The sequence below is a fragment of the Emydura macquarii genome, unplaced genomic scaffold (assembly GCF_026122565.2).
Source record: "Emydura macquarii macquarii isolate MOO-44397 ecotype Brisbane River unplaced genomic scaffold, CSIRO-AGI_Emac_v2 contig_18, whole genome shotgun sequence".
Taxonomy (NCBI): Eukaryota; Metazoa; Chordata; order Testudines; family Chelidae; genus Emydura; species Emydura macquarii.
Genome location: NW_027130155.1, coordinates 3,841,624 through 3,861,605, shown reverse-complemented (window position 1 = coordinate 3,861,605; position 19,982 = coordinate 3,841,624). Strand labels below are relative to the sequence as shown.

Here is a 19,982-nt window from a genome sequence, read left to right as displayed (position 1 = left end):
CGATATTGCTCCAGCCTCAGAAAATGGATTTTGTAGTTAAATTTCGAAATGGGAAAATGGAGATATACATTCCTGAATTACTTAATGGGGAATGGGATGTAAAAGCAACCCTTTCCCCTGGAGCACCTTCATTTTTAACTGACTGATCAAACTAGCCCACTAAATATATGATTGCCCTTTTATAAGAGTTTTTTCCCAGCAGACTTTTCTAGGAGCTGTCCCTTTAAACTTGGCAGAGGTAAGCTGCTGCAAACTTAACCATTTTGCAAATGGCTGCTGTTTGCTGCATCTCTCTTCCTCCCAGACAGTAAGTATTCTTAATTCCTGTTATGTTTTTTCTTGCTTATTCCTGAGGAGATGTGTTATTTAGCAGCTGGACCATGGGATTAGGAGTAATTTCTTCATTCTTATCTTGGCCTGTGCCAGTGGTATGGTTGTGTGACCTCATTTAACTTCTTTTGCTGTCTCATTTTCCCAGTTTTAAAAATGGGAGTAATGTGTATCTGCAACATAAAGGGTGTTGTGAGGCTTACATAACGTGTAAAATACACTGATATCCTTGGATAAAAAGTGCATATAAGTATATAAGTGCAAAGTATTCTTGACCAGGCATCGTTTTAGAACATACTGGATTTACACTTGATAAGCTCACTGTCTGCAGTTACTGTGTTGTCATTTAGCAAGATGGGCCTGGCTGCTATGCAGAAAGGCTACAAAAAATCCAAACTGCAAAAGGGCACGGGATACCTGTGAAATCCCACACTGCCATTCAACAGTTCTGTAGACAGTCCATAATTGGTAGCAATGTAGTCCACCTTGGTTTAAGTAAGAATTGGAAAGTAGGAACACTTGTGTGTTTTCCTTAGCAACTAATTAGCCAGAGATACCTGAGTAAGTGTAGCACTGAAGCATAATTAGAGTAATTTTTTTTTTTTTTTTTTTTTTTTTTTACTGTAAAGATTTATGTTGCTTGAATTTCAAGACGAATAAAGAGTAATACAGCTCTGTGATGGCTGGGGTTGAGTTATGCACTGAAATCCCAGGTTTATGTATTTTTTACAAAATGAGCACGTTTGCCAAGAACGCTGTGTGTGTTGCTGTTTTACTAGGTCACTGGCAGGGCATACAGTGTAACTGTTTTAAGGTAAAATGCTTTGGGTTGCCATTTTAGCAGTCTTTAATCTAGTCGTTAGCCATTTTTATTTAAGATGTGGCAAAATTTGTGGACCTGGTTCATATCTTCATGTCATCTCATGTGTGCTGGACTCCTTCCACATTCAAGTGGAAAGTTAGGCCCCTGTTTTAAAACTTGTGAAAAACACTGAACATTGATAAGAAGCTAAAAAAGCCCAGTTCTGTCTGTCCATTGGGACTGCTCTCAGCAGCAAGCAATAGGATCCCAACCCTGCACAGCTGAAGTCATTGGGAGTTTTGCTGTGGATTCTAGCTGAACAGGATTAGGGCCTAAGCGATAACATTTTCTTGGTGCTTCATATTTGTAACTCTTCTGTTGGGGTGTCTGTGCTTGTTTCGCATTAGTAGCTCTGTCTTTTGTCAGATAATGAAATACTGTGTACAGCTGCATGGAAAATCGCTCGGATGGATATAAAGTATTAGGCATTCTGTTATATATTAGTTATAGAGTTCTTAATTATTTAAGCTAATTACATCCTAGAAGTTTTAATCCTTCTAGGACCAAGAACACATCAATATTTATTAGTTAGACAAATGACCTGGAAAAACACTGACATAATTGTTATGTAAGGAAAATATTGACCCTGCCTGTATAAGTAACTGGAAAAGTTAATGACATACTGGTAATCTCTTTTAGAGTTTCATTAGCAAAATGTTGAAAGAGAAGGTAGATGCCATCAGTGAAATGTACAATCAATAGGTATAAGGTGCTGCATTTTTTTTCAAGCTGTAGACAAATATTGGTACTGTCTGATTTGTCCAGAAGAAGTTGGTTATTATTATTGACTTGTATTACATTAGTGTCTAGAGACCCAAATTGAGACCCAGGGCTCCATTGTATTAGATGTATGTACACATCATGACAGACCTGAAGAGTTTACACTCCAAACTGATTAGGCAGACAGTGGATGACAGAAGAACCAGAAAGGTGAAGTGCTTTTTCCCCAAAGTCACATTGCTGGTCAGAGCTGGGAGTATAACCCAAGCACCATAACTCTTTCTCTAGTGCCCAATTCATTAGAATATGCACCCTTTCTTGGGTTATTTGAATTAGCCAAGCACGTTATTGGACAACTACAAGTAACAAGTGGTGGAGCAAATTTTCAACTCAGTTTTCCCTATGCAAATCCACAGAACTCAGTGAAGATGCACAGAGCAGAATATGATGGATGGCCTTTTATGAGTCACACCTGCAAGTAATTTACTGGGGTAAGGGCCAAAATATTACTTGTATCCGAACAGGTCATGGAACTTTTTCTCTAAGCACATTACTTCTCTTTACCCTGTACAGCAGAAAAATCAAGCAATGCCTGGGGTTATTTGGCTGCCTTTCCTTGAAAGAAAGAGGTGTGGTAGAGAAATTATTTCTCTTGCTTTGGCAACAGAGAGTACTCTGGACTATGGAACAAGGGGCTGGAATTAATCTCTAAATTAAGTAAAAAAAAAAAAATGTCAACATTTAAAAAATATTTATACACAGTGAGTGGCAGAGCAGAACCAAGATGTTGGAGCCTATGTTAAGAAGAAATTAGGCTTTGGGCTAAGTGTAGAGAAGTATGGTCAATTGAGATTGCTAGTGTGAGAAAGCTGGAGATAAGATGGAGACAGTAAGATGGGAAAATTGAAGTTAGCAGGACATGACTCTAGATTATGTTGTGGCTATATTTTGATTATAATGGTATTAGCAGAGTTTTTAATGAGTGTTTTTAAGAATTGTGAATGTTTTATTAAAATGCTATCTATATTGGCCTCTAGACACTAATGTAATACAAGTCCATAATAACAACCAACTTCCTCTGGACAAACCAGATAAGGAGGTGGCAGAAATGTGACTATGGTAATAGTAGGTTTAATGTTAATTAGTATTATAATGGATTACATAAGGAGTAGTTTTGTAAATTTGAGGAGAGCTTCAATTAACATTAAAAGGGTACTGCTATATTCCAAGATTACACTCTGTTGTCAGTGGACTGATCACCCACTGATACACTCTTTCATCTTTAAGTATAATTGTAGTATTGTGTAAGTGATAATTGCATGCCTCTTTGCTTGACTAGTCATTTTCTTTTGAATGAAGTTTGGTTGTATTATTCAAAGTGTCCCCTAGTGGACCTCTACTAAATAATTTTTTCTGTAACTGACCTAGAGGCTTGAACCTAAAAGCTACATTGGAATTAATTGCACCCTTATCATTAGTATCAATTGGGAACATTTCAACATAAAGATTACAAAGGGTTACAATGTGTAAAAATACTTATTTTCTATACATGGATTTGAGTGGAGATTTAGCTAAGTACAGTAAATAGTCCAAGAAGTCCCAGGTACGCACACAATATCCAACGGTGATGTTAAAATGGAGTTCTACTCCGAAAAGTGACTGCTGGATTGGCATAGTGGTATCCTTTGACTATTGTGTCTCAAGTGACTTCCACATCAACTGCCCCAGTTCACAAGTAAAAAGAAGTGGGGGCTTTCTAACTGTCAAGCAACGAAAGTCAGGCAACTGTCAGGCTTGGAAAGACAAATGGCACTGTTTTGTTCCTATATACAGTATCACTGGTAATAAAGATTCTTTAAGCAAATTCCATCTTCAGTTCCACCTGCACAAAGGTAGAATTGAGGACAGAATTTGGTCTTGCACTGCAATTTACCAATTAACAATTTTCTTGATGATTACTGAGCAAAAAACAAATCCAGTTCCCTCACTCAAAAATTAGTGAAAACTTCATCAAAGAAGCCAGCAGATGTAACTCCCAGTACACACTGGGAGAAGATCTGTTGACTAAGATGGTACAGTTTTTAGAGTCACTTTTCAGCATGTCACTACACTTTTTAGGTTTTTTAACTTTTAACTAACAGCAGCATTGTATTGAGGGCAAACCTTGCTCTTGATTTTCTGTGCCATGTGGTGATGGAAGCAGAGTGAAGCCACCAAGGCCCAGTTGTCTCCAGAGCCTTCATGCCTTTACAAGACAAAATGACTAAGGAGAGCTGGAAATACAATGTTTGGTGGGTCATACTTATTTCTGAGCCAAAGACACTCTTCTTTTCTGCTCCTTGACATCTGTATATGCACAGGGAAGCTGGAGCATGACCTCACCACAAAGCCATCAGACCATGCTATCTTGGGGATGTAGAGCAGTGGCAAGCATTAGTCATGCCCCCAGCTTAGTGTTAAATTGCCTGTTTAAATTTCATTGAAATCAATTGAAAGACTCCTAGTGACCACTGGGTTTAGGATCAAGCCCTAGGGGAGCAACACTGCATATAGATTCTCCCCTCTAGGTGTGCAGGGAAAGGGCTGGCTTCCTGCCCCCTCCTCTCTATTCATCCTTTGCAACATGGGCATTATTTTGCCCCGGCCATTCCTTTTTTACTTGGGCATATTCACTCTTTCATATCTGGACTGAATGATGCTCATGGGTATCATGTAGGGATGCCAACCCCCAAGTCTTCAGGAATTAGATTACTCTTGAAGTAAAGATCGTCATGTGATGAAACCTCCAGCAATGCATTCAACCAAAACTAGTGACCCTAGTATCGTTGTATACTTTGATATTCAAAGTTAACATAAAATGGAGAGTTAAGTGTGTGGAAAGAATGTGCTAGAGCCTCAACTGCCCCCTGTATATATGTCAAGTAGAAATGATTGATTGTTAAATGAATCTCATATGATTATTAAAAAATATTGATGTTTAATTACAGTGCAAACCAGTTATACAAAATGCCATACAGTCAATAACCACTAATAAACATACAGTAACTCTCCTATTAAAACCGAATATATTCATCTGGATACCACATGCTTTCAATTCTACCACTGCTATGTAGCCTATCTTTTTGTTACACCTAGGCCTGGTCTACACTGACAATGGAGATCAGCGTAACGCCGCTTATGTCAACCCCCTAAAGTATGCGTCAGTTCCGCCAACCTAAACTGCAGTAAAATTCAACTTAATAAAACCACCTCCGCAAGTGGCGCAACACTGAAGTCGAATTCAGTGGGTCGAATGAGCATCAGTGTAGGCAGAGCGCAACGCAAATCGATGTCTTCGGCTTCCAGAAGGTATCCCATAATGCTCTGTTCTGACCGCTCTGCTCATTCGCACTCTGCTGCACTATGGCCACATAAACAGGAAATAGCTCGGCACTCCAACCCCTGCAATAGTCAGGCAATGGAATGCGGTTGTATCCTTCCCTTGGGAATGTTCAGGGGACTTATTTTTACATTGTAACATTGCTTTTCATCCATGGGATGACTTAACAAAGGGTACCTTGTGCTTTGCTTCCCTCACAATGGACAACGTGGCCTTCAACACACCACTATCTCATACTCCTCTAGAGTGCCTGTCGCAGATAAGAAAGCGAAAAAAAAAACCCGGGATGACATGTCCAATAAGATAATGAACGCCTCCGCAGCTGCTGACACAGAGCTAAGAGTGTGGAGAATTTCATTATCTGACAAACTGGATATGGACGTGGACAACAGGAAGGCAGCACAGGAGTAGGAGCATTCAACAGAAGAAGAGGTGCTGCGTATAATGCGGGATTGGTCAGACATGTTGAGGCATCTGGTTGAGCTTCAGGAAGCTCAATGGCAAGAGAGACTCCCTCTGCAGCCCCTGCAAAACTCTGAGCTAATGCAGTCTTTCCTAGCCCCCACCCCAAAGTGGTCTAGGAGGAGGTTGAGCAGAATGCAATACATGCTGCACTCCTCGCTGGCTGAGGTGAGCAGGAAGAGGCGACAGCCCCTTTAAGGAGTGGGGATATGTGATTCTTTCCTGTGTGCACAGCCAAAATTGGCTCTGTATTCCTGGCCCCACAAAATGCATGCTGATAATTCCATTCTATTCCATTTCCCCCCTATGTGAAGGATCACCAGTAAAGAAAGTACTGCTTTCCAATTCATTGCTCTTCGCATATTTATTGATAAAAAGGGAATAAAGGGAGGGTGAAGTGTGGGGGGGGAATGGATCGGAGGTAGAGGGGGCAGGTTATGAGGGGAAACATATTGCTTCACATTTCAGTACTGTTTGTTTATTGATAAGAAGGGAATAAAGGGGGAGGAACTAGTTCGATGAGGGATGGGTAGTGGATGTGAAGAGAAAGCACAGCACAGATAAGCAATGCACATTACTGTTGTGTCTTGTTGCAAAAGCAGTCTTTCAATGCTTCCCTGAGGCGCAGCGCTCCGCGATTGGCTCTCAGTGTTGCAGTGGCATCTGGCTGCTCAAAATTGGCGGCCAGCCTATCTGCCTCCACAACCCAACCCAATGGGAACTTCTCCCCTTTGTCTCACAGGCATTATGGAGCATTCGAAAGTTCTGCAGCCACTACTCATCATCCCACACCTTCATAATAATGCGATCCCACCAGTCACTGCTTGTTTCCTGGGACCAGAAGCGGCGCTCCACTGACAGCAGATGGTGCGTGACAGCCTGCAGCAAATGGGAATTGTTTCATTCCATGACTTGTAGCAAGGTGGCCTCTGTAACATCGCAATTTTCAGCGCTGTGGCTCTTGTCTCGCCCCTGAAAATACTGCAGAATAAGTCGTGAGTTGTTTGTGATGCTCACAATAATAGTGCAGAGCTGAGTGGGCTCCATTCCTCTCAGGCAATGGCATGCGTGCAGCAGAGAGTGAAGGGTTTGAAAAATGGCATGAAAAGGAGATTGTCTGTTTGTTTTGGGGCTAGAAGGTGGGGGGGGGGAGTATGATGCATCATGGGAGGATGACAACCTTCCCAAAAGCCTCTTAGGCTAGTTGCACTGTGGGATAGCTACCCACGGTGCACTGCTTTGCTTGTCGACCCAAGCATGGCTAGTGGGGATGCAATTCCCCAGCGCAATGAGCGTGGTGTGATCACACTCCTCCGACTTCTAAAATTCAGAGGGTGAAAGTTGATTTAAAATAAATTGACTTCACTCCGCAGTGTAGACATCCCTTAGAAATATATCTCTAGGTGTTCGACCATATAAGTGGAATAATTATTGCAGAAGGGTCCATTTCATATGCTTACATATCTTTCCAGCTTAGGAAACAAACTGTTTTCTACTCCAAGCTACTTCATATTTTATAAAAAGACCAATTTTTCCCATTTAAATTAATTTTAGTACAAGGCTTTCTGGGTCCTGGAAGCTTCTTTTTAAAATATCTATGTAGGATATATTACTCTTGAAAATAAAATGAAACAAAAATGAATCATATAAGCACACGATTTTACTTCCTTTTGTTTCCTTGCTTTGCTTTTTTTATATATTTAAACTCTTTCCTCTCATTCTAACTGTAAACTGGTTTATCATTTTCAGTTATAATTCTTATCATTAGGATGCCTGAAGTGGCATTTTCCTTTCTGGTACTGTTTCAGACAAACTGAAGCATGGGCTCAAGTCCCAGTCATAGATTTTTAAGGCCAGAAACGATTATTGAGTCAGACATCTGCATAATACAGGTATACCTTCCTGAATCAGGAGCTGCAAAATGAGCATCCAACTCTGCATTCTTAGTCAACCCTCTGAAAAGGAGTTTGGTGATTGCAAAGAATACAGAATCAGGCCCAGAAGTAACAATTGTTTCTAGATTCAAAGTGTAATACAGTATTTCCAAATGATACATGTGCTTTGAGAGAGCTCAAATATCCAGTGATAATCCCAACAATTTAAAATTAATCAAAGGGATTAAATTAATGTGGAGTTATTATATTTCCTTTGTAGTGTCCAGAGAGCCTTTGGCTATTGTAGGACATAAATTTTCTGTATAAATGTTATTCTTAATTGTATGTTGCGTTGTTGCCATATGGTCTCTATCTGGCACTTAGCTCCAGCAGCCAGCCCATTTCTTATTGTCCTTATTGAAAGCAGCAGCAGGAAGTAGATGGCATGACCTAAACCAGCTGCTCTCTAGGATGTTAACTCCCCCAATATTTAGCTATGGTGCTTTCCATATGAAAGTGTGTAATTAGTTTAAAGAGTTGGGTTCAATCCTTGTGTCCTATTTCTATATTTAATAGTTAATGTGCTCCTGTGAGGTATGATTGTGGAGATATCGACATATGATTTTTAGAGTTCCCTTGTCTGACTTCATTTTGGGGTAGGTACAGTGGCTTCAGATTATCTGGAGCAACATTTGGATGAGAGATCTGTCATCAGCTGAAATTAACCTGCACATGTCTGAGATGAAGACGAAGAGTATGTAAATAAGCCAGCTGGAAAGCATTTGTTGTTTCTTTATTTCCTCTAGCACTGAAAATCCTCATAATGTACATCTGTGTAAGTCTCACAATGATCACAGTAATGTGAGGTTTGTGTGGCATTAGGGCATACTAAGCCATTTAGACAGCTCTGATGTGTCAATAATCAGTACAATGAATTAAAACTGAGAAGCCGCTTCTTCTCAGAAAATAGGGCAATCTTGCCTGTTAAATTTTGATTTATTTAGGGTTATTAACAGTTTTATGACAGATAAATCAAAGCAGGAGAAAAGCTTCTGTGAAAGAAACACACCCTCTTGCACACAGATGGTGTGGGGAAGTACTTGAGAGTTTATTAGGGATGGAATGCACTTTCCATCTTGGGCTGCTCCTCTTGACGCAGGGCTGGATGGCCTAGGAGCCATGATATCTGGTGCACATCTTCACACATACAAATGCACAGATCAGGTGTGACTACTGTATCTTTATTCTCATCAACACTTTGGCCGGGGCCCTTTTACTCCCCCAGCCCATCCTGACACCCTAAGTATGCTTATCCTTGTGCAAGCATGAACCTCACCCACTGTGAACATAATGAAATATCAATGAAGTTTCAATGTTTGAAAGTTTGCTTGAGGACTAACTGAAGCCAGTCTATTCTCCCCTCCCCCGCAACACACACATTGTAAATTAAGATGATAGACTACAGCGTATATGGAGCTGCATTCTTTAGACACTAGTCACTCGGACAGTAACTGTCATAGCATTCTGGTTATGCAGGTCTGAAGACAATATATTTTAATATGGTTTTGCTGACAGCAACACTGGTTCCCCTCACTAGATGTCAGCCCTATATTTGGTGCTCCTGTTACATCAGACAGTCTGTACTTACCACTTCATCTCTGAAGACCCCCTTCATGTGAAAGACATCTGCTCAGCCATCAGCGAAGTTGGAGCTGTAACTCTGGTCGGACATGAGTAAACTTTTTGTTTTGTTCATGGAACGGAGTAAGCCTTTAATCACTGATGACAAAAAGATGACAAAATATCTCTCCCATTTTTAATGGATATAAATCATAACCTGTCTACACAAATGAAGGGAAAGGCAAAGGCATAGCAGGCACTGAACAGCTGCAACTTGAGGAATGGATCTGCACCTTCATTAACTGAATGAACAGTAAATGAGTTTAAACTTCCAGGGGCACTATTCATTTTTGCATGCAAAGCTTTGGAAATCCATCTTGCTGTGTAATGATATGGGGGAAATAAATAGAGCAAAAAAAATGCTCATTTAATTAAATGTATCATAAGTTGTAATTAAAACTACATTTATCACCAACTAAAATCAAAAGACCACATTACAATACCTGTGTAATCATCAAGAATGGAGGCAGGGAAATCATGTGGATGCGTCAAAAGAAATAGCTTATACAGCAAACCCTTCATTTTGGTTTGTGTTGTGGGAATGTGTTTGAAAGTGACAATAAAAGGACACACACTGCTATGACTGATTAAAAGCCGGCCACCATGGTTCAGACTAAGGTTCCAGCCTAACCAACGAAAAGGGCTCCATGGCTGAAATAATTCATAGTAAATTGCCAGATGGTTGAAGCAAAAGGATTACCATGAATCAAGCCAGAGTTATAAAGCCTGGATACTGTAGGCCTTGGAGGGTAAAGTAAAAACAATGTTGCTGCTATAGTTTGAATTAGAGCTGAGTGAGCCTCAAGAGGTTCAGGGGTTTGGCTTGGTTAGGTAAACATCCAATTTTTCTCATAATCAGAAGCGCATCCAAACCTTTAAAGCCACTTTCCCTTTCCTGACCTTTCAACAGACACATCTCCTCCTTTGTCATTATCTCCTCTGGATCTGTCTGTGTGGAAGTCTTCATTTGTCCAGGTGGCCCAGAAGTCCCTCTCCTGTAGTCTAAGTACCTTTGCATTCAAACTCCCTTCATTTTGAGGCTGCCCAGGCATCATATAGTGTCTTCTACATCACATCACATGAGATTGGACGCAAGCAAGCGTCCAGATCTTGTGACTGGTTCCCCCAAAGGATGGGAGAATGTGAGGGAAGTTTAACATGGGATCCTGTGGGGAAAGGGTATGAATATGTTTGGGATCGGGGAGGGGAGTGGGAGATTACTCCTACTCTGAACTATTTTTTAAAAATTGCTTGTTTGTTCATTCAAGGAGGGTCTTTTCCTCTAGCTTCCATGTTAGAATCATTGAGGTCTACTGGACTTAAATGGAATGATTGGAATTAAAACTACAGCCTGGGGTAGCTCAAATAGTGGGATAGTCCAATGTAGCACTCTCATTAAAAAAAAAATAAACAGGCAAAAAATGAGTTTATAGTATATTGAATCAGGACATTAAAATGTCTTAGGTGAAGAGAAGAGAATTAATTTTACCAAAATTAGAATTGTATTAATATTATTGAAATTAATGATTAGTTGTGCTTAAAACTTGATGGCATGATATGGCCCATGAAATGGTTTTTTAGTTGCCTTGTGTCTTGGCCTCTTTTGTAGAAGAACAGCTAGTTGTTCTCAAGTGATCAATTGTCAGGGCATCTTTGGTGGAAGTTTCTCAATCAGAGAAAAAATCATCCAGGGCAGAAACAATTTCTCTATTTTTAATTATAACACAAACATTGCATGATCGATGCCAACTTGAATCTCTTAGTAGTATGCCAGTAAAGTATCTGCTCATCACTTTTTAAAAAAAAGTTATACTTGATGAGCATTGGTATCATATTACACTGCTCATCAATTACACACTATGGAGAAATATTTTGAGTTGAAACCTTTATTATTGCAATATGCATTTTGAGATGGGGTGACCAATACAGGACACACTATTCCAAATGAAGGTGAACCATTGATTTATATAACAGCATTAGAATATTTTCAATCTTATTCTCCATCTGAATGCTATTACACCTTAGCATTTTCTTTGCTTCTTTTGACCACTGATGCACATATAGCAATCCTAATGAGCTGCTTCCCAAGATGCCCAGGACCTTTTTCTGAATTGTTACAGTTTGTTTAGAGCTCAGAAAGGTATCTGAGTAGTTCACATTGCTCTCTCCAATGTGCATTCTTTTATTTGTCAACACTGGTTTTCTTCTGCTGTTGTGCTGCGTGTTCATCTAGCTTGATTTAGGTCCTGTCTTGACTAACTTAAATAATTTGTGCTTTCTGCAACTTTTATTAATTTACTGCTCAGCCCTTTTACCAGATCACTAGTACAAACATTAAACAATACCAGTCTTACTACTGAATATCTGGACACTCGGCTGTTAACCTTTTGCCATGATGAAAATTGGCCATTTATTCTTGCTCTTTGTTTTCTACCTTGAAGGCCCTGGACCCTCCTCAATGGGAATCTTTCCATTAACTTCATTGGATTTAGCCAGTTTCTGTTCCATGACAGTTCTTTGCTTCCCACCCCATAATTATTCAGTTTGCCATATAGACTTTTCTAAGTTACTTTGTCAAGGGCTTTTTGAAAGTCCAAATAAATTAGGACAATCACTTGTCCTTTACTCACTAGCTAACTGACACATTCAAAGAATTCTAGTAGCGAGTGAGGCACAATTTTCCTTTGCAGAAACTGTTAGTTATGATCACCAAGGTATTTTATAATTGTATTTTTAAGCATCATTATACCCAGGTTATGGAGGTAAGGCTGACTTCTCTAGAATTCCCAGCATCACAATATTTAAAAAAAAGTATAACATTTGCTACCCTCCAGTCCTTTGTGACGATAGCTGATGTTCAGGAGAGATTTCCTATCTTTGTTATCAGCTCCACCACTCCACTCTCAAATGCCTTCAGAATTCTTGGGTGTATAGCATCTGGCCTGGTGTCTCTTTGCACCTTAATTTATCCATTTGTTACAGCTCCTCTTCTTTTAACATCTCAGCCTCTGACAGTATTGCCTCTTTATTACCACAAAATAGAATAACACTCGCTATTGGACCATACTAGCTTTAATCAGACTGTTCCCAAAGTTCATAAGGGGATGGGGCACATAACACTCTCATTCATCTCAGCCTCTCCTTGCCCTGCAGGTGGATTCCTAACCTTATGTGGGCCTGTGCTATACGTGAAAGTGCCATTTCCATTTCCACGTGGAAAGGGACTGAGCTGGCTCAGATTTAGGACTGTTATGTTTTCTCTTATGCTTATTACTCTCTTCATTATGAGCAATTCAGGGCACACATCTTATCATTTAGGGAAAAAAGTTCAATAATTATAGATAAATTGTGAATGGATGTCAGATTAATACTTTCCCTGTGCTGCAGATTCTAGATAATAAAATCTGTATGCCAACTCCTTTGACAGAGATGCAGATGACAATCTGTAATGAATGAGCTCTGTAACTGTTTTCACAATCACTGGAGTTTTTTCAGATAGATGCCTTCTGGAACCTCGCATCATTGCACAAACCACACATCATACTGTCATAATAACATGTCCTATATCCCCCAGGTACTGTGATATTAATGGCTGTCTGATCTCCCTAATTGGCCTGACAGACTGAGAGGTTAGAACCCTATTAGAAATCCTCTGCTAGGTTAGTTGCAGTGTGACACTTTTATTGTTTTGTTTACCATGTATTAGTTATTGCTAACTACTGTATCAGATACACTCTGAAAACTGAAAGAAGACTGAAAATAAGTTTTATGCTGGATATAAACAAGCTTTTTCATTCTGACTAATAAAAGGATTAGCATTATGTAACACAGGTTACATATTTTCAATCATGGCAGTGGACACCCCTGCCTTTGTGCAAACTGAAAAAATTGAAACACAGACTCATGCTAAGGAATGCTAAATCTGGCTAATGGACGGGGGGAGGAGAGGAAAACAGAACTGCAAAAATATCACATCAATACAAGGAAAGTGCAACATAGCAGTAAGACACTAACCACTGAATACAGAGTGTGACCTTAAAGGAATCTGACGTAACCTCATGGGATTATAGTTTTGGAATTTGTTAGACCCAAGGTACCTTGCCATAGTGACAAAAAATCAAATCCAGTGTATAATACAAATGCATTTTAATATTTACCAGGCAGCATTTATAAGTAACTGCACTATAAAAAGTTATTATGGGATGTTACATTGGCTTCATGCCAAATTTTCATTCTAGATGCAAATAATCAGGTTTACATTGGATTTCCATAGATTTAATTCTTCCAAAATGAGTGCATGTTTTCTGAATAAAGAATGCACCTCTGTGATTCATTAACCCCTTTCCACTCTTCTAAGAAAAGTGAAGAGGGTTTAGGAAATGTGAGAGGTCTGCTCTGCTTCAAAGAGCAAATCTGTGTATTTCAATGGAAAAACATAGCATTGGCAGAAAGCCTGTGGAAGAACAGGTCTAACAGGCATACAGAGCAGTTCTTTCAGTTACTTGGGTTTTGCTACAGTAATTACTATTCAGTTCCAAATAATTACCCTAGCAAGGCCACAATTACATGACACATACACATCCATATTGTATCTAAAATTACAAAAGTGAAAAAATAACATCCAGCATCTGAAACCCACAAAAGCAAATAAGCTCAGAGTTAAAGTTGCTGTTCCTCCCCTTAGTCTGGCTACTGCAATGTAAAACCATTGCTCTGAGCATAGCCTGGCAAAACTCTCTCTTTGTCATTTCATTTGCAACCAGAAAACGCTGCATACTACCCAAAATATACTTATTTACAGTATTAGTCTGTTCTGTGCTTCTGACACTGAGGGACAGAATCTGACCTCGGTTATAGCTCTATAAAGTTGGAGTAAGTCTTTGCAAGTCAGTGGAAATTGCAGGTGCTCAGAAGCTGACCCAATAGATTTATTCCAGATTCTCTCTCAGTCCCTAAACTCGGCACTGCAGACCTCTTGTTCCTTCCAAAGGCTATTTAAAAAGAACTATTCTACTCAACAAGGTTTGCTACTTAGCAGTAGAGCTGAATGAACCCTGCAGTGTCTGGTCCGTGTAGATTACAGAAAGCAGGCCCTGAAAGGTTCATTTGCAGGCATTGACAGTGAACCAATCCTTGCTGGGAGGTTTAGTTCCTAAAGATCCCTGATCACCTAGAGGAATTCCCACTCCCCATTTATCCCACAGACAACTCCATCTCTTGGATTACCATGTGGGATTCCTGACCTTACATTAAATATGATCTGGAAGCTTAGTCTAACAAGGTGCCGTCTCTTAGTCTAGCAGCATGTGCAGTGGGAAAGGGAATGAGGAAAGGTGTCTGGCTGAGAAAAGGAATGGGGTGGCGTGCAACTTCATGCTGTGTGAACTTCATCAGAGCATCTTGGCTCTGTGAACATTTGTGGATCTGGGCTGATTGTTAAGGAATTTAGAACACTAATTTAAGATGAGTTTAGCGTTCTAGCCAAACTGTTCACATGACCCATCAAAAACAGCAATCATTTTGATATGGTTCTGATAACATCAGAAAGAGCAGAAGAGATAATTACTTCTGATGGAAATCTATTGGACATTGAGGCTCACATCTATACCAAATTACAGTCAAAAAGCATTTTGAAAAGACCCTAGAAAAATGGCTGCAAATATGATGCGTAACAGGGTTTATTACATAATTACAAGGGTTCAATATGACACTGAGATCCACCGAAATGATAAACTACGGTAAAGGCTCAATAGTTAGTTTTCAATCTTAAACATTTGAGTCATTTGAAGTACAGCTGTGCAAAACTCAGCAGTTTCAGTTTTGAGTGGTTCATGTGAACCTTTTAAATCTTGTTTCATCAGGGCTTGTACCTTACTCAAGTGCTTTCTGCCATCCAAGAATGGCAAGCCACAGCTTGTCCTGGGTTATCGCTGTTATCAAATGTCTGGTACGTTTTGCACCAGGGACCTGTGTATAGCGAGCAGGATTGCTGCGCAAGAGGAGCTTTCAACAGGCAGCCATCTTTCTCTTTTCAGAATGTCTGTTTCAGGAGTACTATGCATGTGTTTGATCTGCAGAAAATCATTCACCGCTGCTGGTGTTGTTACCTCCAAACAGCAGGTGAGGTAGCTGACATTTGTTAGGTACAGTCTTCATGGCAGATCTGAATGAAACAATCTTCAGGGCTTTTTTCTGAGAAAAATAATGATTTATATTATAAATCTGTGTCTCCTAAGAGCTAAATTTTTATAGGTGGTCATGTCAATTAGACATCCACATCCCACATTTGGCCTCTCCTTACAGGCTCAAATACTTATTTTAAGCAAGGAAGTGCCAGTCAGCATCCAAATGTAGGATTTGGATGTACTATTGAGATGACCACATGGCCAATTGCTCCACCCAGTGTTAACACCTCACTCTAGCAGACAATGCTCTGAGCTTCATGGTTTTGCTCCCTTAATGACAGTTTCATTTTGTAAAGAAGTGCGCCTTTAACTTTACTGGGTTTTTATTTTTATTCTTTTGAAACCTGATTGATATGCATGCCTGTGGTTATTTTAAGATGGCTTTGAGTGAATGGGTTTAGGGGTATTTTTTTTCTGTCATACTTTGCTGTTGCATACCTGTTAAATCTGAATGCTCAGCAATCTGGAGGATGCAGAGGACTGCATGTATTTATTTGCATATTTGATTAATATACATTACTTTATTTACATAAATGACAGCAAATGTTCTGATTACCAGAACTTAACATAAGACGGTTGCAGCATAGAAGGAACTTTAGGAACAGAGGAATTGCTATGCTCCTGTCTGGCTCTGTCGTCTCCCTGGGTCCAAGTATCTCTGGCTGCTTCTTGAGTCTTTGCCCCTGGTTGCTTTTTGTCCTGGACTGGGTGGAGGGCTGTGATCAGGTTGCTTGTGCCTGGTGAGGGCTGCTGCTTGCACTGGGCTGGACGGAGATTCTGGCTGACTTGTGCCATCAGCTGAAGATGCTCTGGCTGAGCAGCTGCTGCCTAGCTTTGGCTGCTCCTTGGCTGGGGAATGTGGGGATGCAACAGTGGCCAAGAGGGCTGAGGCCTTTTCTCTAGCTGCTGCTTCCTGGTTACTGCTCCCAGGCCCATGTGGTCATGAATAGGTGGTGGGAATGCTGGCCAGGGTTACTCTCACCAAGTCTATGGCCGTACATAGTGGAGGACTATACTCCAGGCTACTTCTCTGCAGCTACAGTGATGGACCATTCAGAGTGATCCTAAGGATGGAGATGCAGCCTAGAGTCTCTCTTCAGCTCTCAGGACACTTGGGCTCTTAGGTGGGACTTGGGTCAGTTTAAGGGAAAAAGTCAGTGGGGCTCTTCTAAGCTCTGCTCACAGAATAAGCTCTGCCCCTGTAGGTTACCAAAATAAGATGGCACTTCCAGTAGATAATGTGTAATATTGCAATGGACTTCCTCTCCCCCAGTGGCTGGGTTGCTGGTGGGTGTGGTTTGAGAAAGAGGCTGAGCTGAATAAAGTGTTCTTGGGGCGGGGGTGGAGGGGAGGCTAGTGCCATATGTCCCCAGCCCTAGGGAGGCCAGCACTATGGTGCGAGGGCTCTACCTGCATTCAAGTTTGTCTAAAATCCAACAGTGGGGTATGGCCTCATTCCTTTGTGTACCGCTGATATTACAGTATCACTGTGCAGCTTTCTGAGCTCCTCTGGGCTCCCCCCGTGAAGGAGCTTCAATATGCCCACCAGCTTTGCTAGGCTCCTTGAGCATAGCAGGGTTTTTCGTGTAACTACAGGCGTTCAATATGATACTGAGACACACAGAAATGATAAACTACTGTAAATGCTCCATTGTTATTTTCAGTCTTTAACTCTTCAAACAAAGCTTGGCTCCTTCTTGCAGAGTGTAGAAAATATCACCACTTCCAGTGTGTAAAGAATAACATGATCTCCTCTCTCCTTAAACAACAAAGAACAAAGTAGTTAACATTTTTGACATTTAAACATAGTTATGGCAGTTGACAGAATGTGGCACTGTTACACATCATCTTCTGAGTTCTTTTTCTTAGTGGGAAAGCAAATGTTCTGTCTTGGGAAGATATAATGTGTTGGGTTATGCAAGATGCTATGCAGAGACAGTAGTCCAGAGGGAGCTGTGCAAGAAGCAGAAGAGTTTACTCTCTGCCTTGTGTCTGATTAGAGTCGTTTCTGGAGGCAGGTTTGCTCCCTGGAAAGTGGGCATTGGTGTTGGACTGAAATTCCAGAAAGAAGACATGCTGCATTTTGTTGTTTCACCTGCATGCGGTTAAAGCACTTGCATTCCAGGGCTGGTATATGTGTGTAAATAAACCAAGTTACACCTAGAATATACTCAGACATCCCAACACTGATTTCTCCTCCATTGGGAAACCAATCTGAAAAGATCTGGACATCTGCTACTTCTCAGGAGAGGGGCAGTACTGGTGTCAGAAGAAGGGAAAACAATATAATCTCTGGGTATCTGAGATAACACCTCACTGAGATGAATTGAGCAGTTCAAACCTTTCAGCTATTGTTCCAGGCTCCCTGCAGACTCATGTAGACAGCTATGCACCCGTTACATTCTGTTCACAGTTTTAGGTTTTCACTGCAACCAGCTAAGTCTTACTGCTTTTTAAAAAATGAAAGCTGAGTTTCTGGAGAACAAGATAGCATCTTGAAAGAGATGTTGGGACACCATGCTACTGCATACTAGCCGAGTCCAAGCTCTGGCAGGAGCCACTCAGAAAACAGCTAAAAACAAAAGACTCCTTGCCAAATCAGGAGCCTTGTTTGGTTGGAAGTTTTTGTTTCAAGGATCTCCATCTGAGGCATGTCTGCTGACAGGCCCAAGAGACATTCTTAAGTCAGTTTGTCCTCAGAAGATAGAACTGTTTGTTCTGGTGGACTGCCAGAACCCGAAAGTTCAGAGTATGGTGCAAGCTGCATCCTATAAGGTCAACAACTTGTGTATCTATGAATCGTTGCAAGGGAGGTTCCTCTGGGCAGAGCCCTGTTTGTTTGGTTTTTTCCCACCATGCATCCACAGCAGAAGGAAAACTGGTAATGGTGCTACCATCTGCCTTCTTTTTAAGGCTTTGTATCATAGAAGCCGGGTTTTCTTATTGTGGGCAGAGCAGTATAGGGAGATGTCTGCTTGTGCTCTCTGTTGTGTACAGTACAAGGAGTTGCTTTTTTTTAAAAAGTGTGTCACGCAAAAATATCACAGAAGTAGGTGAACAATAACCATTAATACATGGTAAGGGACCATAATATATAAGCAGCTGTGTTTTCATGGGTAGTTGCACATAACTGCTGTTCAGCATTATTGTTAGAGTAACTACAATATCCATCAGAAATACCAGTTCATTTCCTTCCACTGGCTTATTCCTGTTGACGTCTGGCTTTTTTGGTTACAACTAAGACTTCATTCATTAACTATGAGATCACTTCTGTTTGTGTTTCTATATTCTAACTGCGACATGTGGGGATGATCTAACACAATGCATCACATGTTAAAAACACTTTAGAAATTATACAGTATTGCCTACAAGATGACGTAAGAGACGAGCTAATATAGCATATTTATGAGAATGAGTTAAAAGTATCTGAAGAATGTGACATGAACAGATGTTAATGAAATATATTGTTTCCTTAATTTATATCTCTGTATCTGAGAGTTAGAGATTTTGAGCTCTCTCACTGATCACACATCACCAGGGTATGTAAAAGCTTTCATGCTTGCATCTGATGTGAAACTACTGCTCAAAATTAACATTAGTGAGGTATTTACTAACTACAAGTATCTACACTACAATAGCTTTAAGTCAGAGTATCAAAAGGAGAGCATCTAGAAAAGCTAGTTAGAATCAACACTTTCTTAGTTAAATATCCTTGCTATTGTTTGTTGTTTGTATTGTGCTAGAGCCAAAGATCCCTAGTCAAGGACCAGGACCCCGTTGTGTTAGGTGCTGTACAAATACAGAACAAAATAATGGTATCTGGCCCAAAGAGCTTACAATCTCTTTCTCTCCCTTTCTTCCCTAAAGAAGGGAGAGCGAATCCTGTTTCTTATGGAACTTTTCTTTAAAAAGATTTTGCCAAACACCAAACATACTTTACCTCCAGTAGAAAGCAAAGTAAGAGGTACATTACTCTGAGTAATCAATACACGAATCACAAAAGGCTGCATTACTGTTGAACAGTTGTAATTTTGGACATTTACTTTGACTAAGGCCTGGTCTGCACCACAGAGTTAGATTGATGTAAGACAGCTTACATCGATCTAACTCTGTAAGTGTCTACACTAAAATGTAGCTCCCACTTATGTAACTCACATACTACACCGTCTTAATAATTCCACCTCCACAAGAGGCATAGCATTTAGCTCGACGCAGTGTCAGTATAGACAGTGCATGGCTTATATCAACTGTTGCTGCCTTTCAGGAGCTGTCCCATAATGCTCTCTGTGGACAGTTAAATCGGTGCAAGTGCTTCTGGTGAGGATGCACACCAACAACACAAGGAGCATAGTGAGAACATACAAAAGTGATTCAATTACTGTGGTGGCTGTATGTTGACATAACTTAGGTCGGCTTAATTTTGTAGCGTAGACTTGCCCTTTATCTTTTCATCCCTGGTTAACTTTGGAAAAAGGCTGTATTTCCTTTTG

At 40.4% G+C, this 19,982-nt stretch overlaps 1 protein-coding gene across 2 annotated transcripts in view; it reads left to right on the top strand.

The window, feature by feature from the left end:
- The first annotated feature begins 274 nt into the window (after positions 1–274).
- Positions 275–19,982, top strand: part of ARHGEF26 (Rho guanine nucleotide exchange factor 26) — a 196,117-nt gene continuing 176,409 nt past the window's right edge. Inside the window, exon 1 of one of the 2 annotated variants that reach the window (XM_067549912.1) lies at positions 275–307. Coding sequence is in view for 1 of the 2 variants with exons in the window: in XM_067549820.1 (XP_067405921.1) it covers positions 6,556–6,620 (65 nt within the window). In the remaining variant the exon portion in view is untranslated. Of the gene's footprint in view, positions 308–6,506; positions 6,621–19,982 lie in introns of those variants that run through there. The other variant, XM_067549820.1, reaches the window with a different exon arrangement.